At 38.7% G+C, this 4,758-nt stretch overlaps 1 protein-coding gene across 1 annotated transcript; it reads left to right on the top strand.

The window, feature by feature from the left end:
* Positions 1-536: 536 nt before the first annotated feature.
* LOC134076193 (uncharacterized) lies at positions 537-4,373 on the top strand. The gene is made up of 6 exons (XM_062531193.1): positions 537-750; positions 838-913; positions 1,765-2,067; positions 2,820-2,843; positions 3,172-3,189; positions 3,689-4,373. The coding sequence occupies exons 2-6, from the start codon at positions 853-855 to the stop codon at positions 3,919-3,921; spliced, it is 639 nt and encodes a 212-aa protein (XP_062387177.1). The 5' UTR covers positions 537-750; positions 838-852; the 3' UTR covers positions 3,922-4,373.
* The last annotated feature ends 385 nt before the right edge of the window (positions 4,374-4,758 follow it).

The raw sequence follows: 4,758 nt of genomic DNA, 5'->3' as shown, positions 1-4,758 counted from the left end.
TCAATCAATTTACACTTGGTACACACTGACTGAATGTGAAAGACCACACAGAGGAGAGACATTTCTAGATTCTTCCAGGCCTTTGCCTTTGAAAGATCCTCAGCCTTCATTCAGTGGCTGACATTGAGCACCTAGCAAGGCAATAGATCCTGATCCAACCAGCACTACGGCCCTGGGTGCTTTGGCTATTGGTAAAGGTACAGCAGAGGACATACTCTACTACAGCATGTTGAGTAGCGTGGCATAGACATAGATATATGATTTTTATATATCTATGGGCATAGAGTATATGATGTAATATAATATGCATTATGCAACATAATAATGTTATACAGAATTTATAATATTTAGATTATAAATTGTAATTTATATTACATTATATTATATTACATTATAGCACTTCATTTGAGCTGGTTATCACCTGTTGGAGATTCTAGTTCACCTAGTTTTAAGAGTTTAGAGCAGGTTGAACAGGTTTTATAGTAGGTATGTCACCCAGGCTATCTGAGAGCTTGCTCACTAAGCCTCTTCAACAATAGGATGTGAATCGTATAATATAAGCAGGGTGTATGCATTCATCGTGCTTTTATGAACAATACGTGTGTCAATTTGTGGGAGAGTTCCAACCTTCGACTGGGACGACACCTGAACGAGTGGTCATCCAAGAAAGCGGGAGGTTTTTGAGAGCTCCGACGAGAAGAAAGTTGGAAACACTGAGAAGCCACTCGATAAGCCAATGACTAACGACAGGTAAAAAGTTTACTTGCTCTTTAAACACGCATCATTATCAATTTATGTTTCTCTTGTTAGAGCTTGACATGTTGCTTTGCCACCTAGGAAATCCCAGATGTGATGGCTCAGAAGTGGATGCTGTTAGCCATCTTTGGCTCTTTTGGCTATCTTTTTACTGAAGGTAGGTAGCCTGCCACATTTCCTCAGGGTTATGAGGGAATCTGACAGGCTTATATCTAACATATCTGACTACATCCAGCCCCCTACCACCGCCTACAGATTGTTAAAGACAACTCCACTACTAATGCCCAAAATATGCAGACTTTATTTATTTTACAATGAAGCTCATTAAAGCACTGGAGAAGTATCTTCAGAGGGGCAGTGCTGCTTGATGATAGTGAAATAAATACATCTGAGGTCTAATTCTCCTCGGCTCACGGCCAGTGGAGGGGAAGTAATCACATTGCCTCCTACTGGTTGAGTTAGAACTTCAACCCAATCAGAGTTGATGGGATTCAACAACATTCAACATGTTTATCTTGCACAGATGCATTGTAAAACTCTGAGCAAGACATGTCATCTCACGCTACTATCAGCGTAACTCCCAGTGACTCAAACGAGAAGTTCATTCTCTATTGGAAGAGTGATTCCCTTTATCTCCTATGAGCTGTGCATTCTTCATTGATCTGTTTATTTTAACATTTTTGAAAGACTTCATAGTAGAAAGGATAACTATTATTGACAAAGCAAACAAGGTTACATTTTGTACCTCAGAGCTCAGAGGGCCCCCTAGCAGGATTTTGCTTAGGACCCCATGGAGGTCTAAACCAGCACTGCTTAGGCTGTTCATATTGGAAACACTAGTTTCACATACAGTGACATTGATAGATCATTAATTACTTAAATGCTCTAGCCTGCATGGCTTTTTCAAAATGTATTTGGCAGACTTTAACATTTACGGATCAATGATTTTGAGATTTCACATTGTATTTGTGTACCCTTAAACAAATAATATGTCTTGATTGAATTTAGGTTTCTTCCTGGATGTTACATGCCAAGATGCCTTCATATTTCATGACAGAAATGTGAGTGTCAGATGCACCGTCGATTATGGGAGCATCCCTGTATTATCACCAAAGAACTGCCGTGTTCAACCTTTGGACATTTTAAGACTTGAAGACAACCTATATCAGGTTGTCAGCTGCGAGGAATGTACATACAAAAATGATACCATGATCGCACAGATAAAGATCCCGAATCCTCGTGCTGGAGAGTATCAAGTCTATATGCTGACAGACTGTGGTGGTTTCGGAAGAGCTTCATTCAATCTAACAGGTATGCACTTTGCAATAGCAGATAGTTGTAATCAACTACAATATGACCGCAGCTCAGTCCTGCACATTCTATGCCAAGTTGCCAACTGTAATTTGATTCATGGGGGACCTTGCAAAATGCATATATGAGTTCATTTACTGACCGTATACTACGCACATGCATGCACACACACACACACACACACACACACACACACACACACACACACACACACACACACACACACACACACAAATAACACACAGACAAGCACAGACACACACACACACACACATACACAAGCACATACTGTACATACATACATACATTCACACAGTTATGCACATACTCACACACATGCACGTACACACACACACACACACACACACACACACACACACACACACACACACACACACACACAAATAAACACACACACACACACACACACACACACACACACACACACACACACACACACACACACGAAGATACATGCACACACATGGAGACACACACACAAACATGCACACACACACACACACACACACACACACACACACACACACCCACTCACACACCCACACACACACACCCACCCCCCCCCCCCCCCCCCCCCACACACACACACACACACACACACACATTTGCGGAGAGGATATTCAGGACTGAGCGGCGGTTTTGTACTGCTTTGCGGTAATTAATCTAATTTATCTAATTAAATTACATATATTTCCTTATTTATCAATCTATGTAATTTTCTTTATATCCAGTTAGAGAAGAAAATGGAACTAAAGGTAGGTATTGCCTTTATACAAATGTTGTGTCTCCTTTGCTATACATGTCCTAACTTATCAATATTATGTAATTTTGTTTCTATCCTGTTACAGAAGAAAATGGAACTATTGTCTTTATACAAATGTTGTGTCTCTCTCTATACAGTAATTACAGTCCTCTGAACTCCAAATGTCATAATATGATTACACAGGTTCTGCTCACTGTTTCATATCATGTTTTGTGTGTTCCCTGAGCTTGCTTTGGTGAATCATTTTGTAATTAAATTCACCTTCTAAACACCTTTTTCTCACTAAACAGTAACATTATTGTATTTCTAATGTTTTATAGATCAATGTGCAAATAAAGGTAGGTACCACTGGTTTTATCCAAATACAGAATCTCTGTTGATATATACAGTAATATATAATAGAATGGGGCAGCCGTGGTGTACTGGTTAGGGCTTCGGGCTTGTAACCGGAGGGTTGCCGGTTCGATCCCCAACCGGTCCACCACAAGGCACCTAACCCCTCACTGCTCCCTACATGCCGCTGGTTGGGCAGGCAGCTCACTGCTCTGGCTTAGTGTGTGATTCACCTCACTTGTGTGTGTTCACTAATTTGGTTAAATTGGGTTAAATGCAGAGAAACGAATTTCCCTCACGGGATCAAAAAAAAATATATTCTATTCTATTCTATTCTATTCTACAGTAGTAATCTGAGTTATCGAATTGCCCTAACAGTTATACATACAGTATAATACAAAAGCTATAACAAGACAATGTTTTTGGTATTTCATCAATAGTGATATAAATTCATGCTTGTGCATTGTGTGAGACTTTAAACATTGCTTTTCTGTGTTCCCTAAGAGTATTTAGGTTTTGGTACCAACTGGCAGAAGAGGGAGCTTGCAGCCGCATACGGAGGTCTATCCATTTGCTTCCTCCTAGTCATTATCCTCCTCCTTCTCAAAGAGAAGGGATATTTGAGTCTCCTGCTTTTGAAATATTCAAAACCTATTGCCCAAAGTATGTTTACAAAGTCAATGGATGCAGGCATGAACTTCAACAAAGAGGAAGGAGGACCTAAGGACATCATTTAGTGTGAACATGTTCAGAAGCAGATAAATAGATAGACAGACAGACAGACAGACAGACAGACAGACAGACAGACAGATAGATATTCATCCTGAGGGAAATTTTACATCTAAACATGCTACTCTGGCTTACTCACATGTTTACAAACTGTTTTGAGTCATAAACCCTCTGCCTGATTCTGCTGTGCATTGTGAATTTGTATTATTTTTTTATGTTAAATGTAGGTTGAGTTGTTTTAGTTGTTTTGTTGTTAATAGAAAGTGTTTTATATATTTGTTAAGAAATAATTATTCTTGTATTCTTGCACTGGTAATCAATTTACACTTCTTTCTAAACCTCATAAGAGATAGATAGATAGATGCATCTTATCTACATTATACATCACATGTGTAAATTATAGGCTATCTATTCATATATCATTGTAAAGCACTCTTCAATAAAGAATATTATTATTTTGTATCAATAATGAATGATTTCATCTATTCATTTGTTTAATCATGTTAATTTATTTTATTCTTAAATCCATTGAAGTGTATCATGAATGACATTGGAGGATTACCCCAAGGGCACTGATAGAAAAACATCTCATAAAACATTCATTGGTGGCATTTGTAGTGATACAGATTGTTAAAAAATAGTAATACTTTTATCTGCAGGACTAATTGGTATACATCAAATTAATGGTCCTTTAGTCAGGAGTGATGTTATGAGCTTGGTTGAGACCATACAATAAGGGAATTTATATATTTTTTGCCATTTTCTTAACTATGTCAAGTATGGTATGGGGTTGCATGAGTGCGTGTGGCATGGGCAGCTTGCATGTCTGGAAAGGCACCATCAAT

Source organism: Sardina pilchardus, chromosome 3, assembly GCF_963854185.1.
Source record: "Sardina pilchardus chromosome 3, fSarPil1.1, whole genome shotgun sequence".
NCBI lineage: Eukaryota > Metazoa > Chordata > Actinopteri > Clupeiformes > Clupeidae > Sardina > Sardina pilchardus.
Note: the sequence above shows the minus strand (reverse complement) of the source record. Positions and strands in the feature narration are given on the sequence as shown.

Bases quoted from the DNA above. Each gene is read 5' to 3' on its own strand.
- LOC134076193 (XM_062531193.1), top strand. From the start codon at position 853: ATGGCTCAGAAGTGGATGCTGTTAGCCATCTTTGGCTCTTTTGGCTAT. The intron at 914-1,764 runs GTAGGTAGCCTG...GATTGAATTTAG, and splicing joins TGGCTATCTTTTTACTGAAG to GTTTCTTCCTGGATGTTACA. The intron at 2,068-2,819 runs GTATGCACTTTG...CTTTATATCCAG, and splicing joins AGCTTCATTCAATCTAACAG to TTAGAGAAGAAAATGGAACT.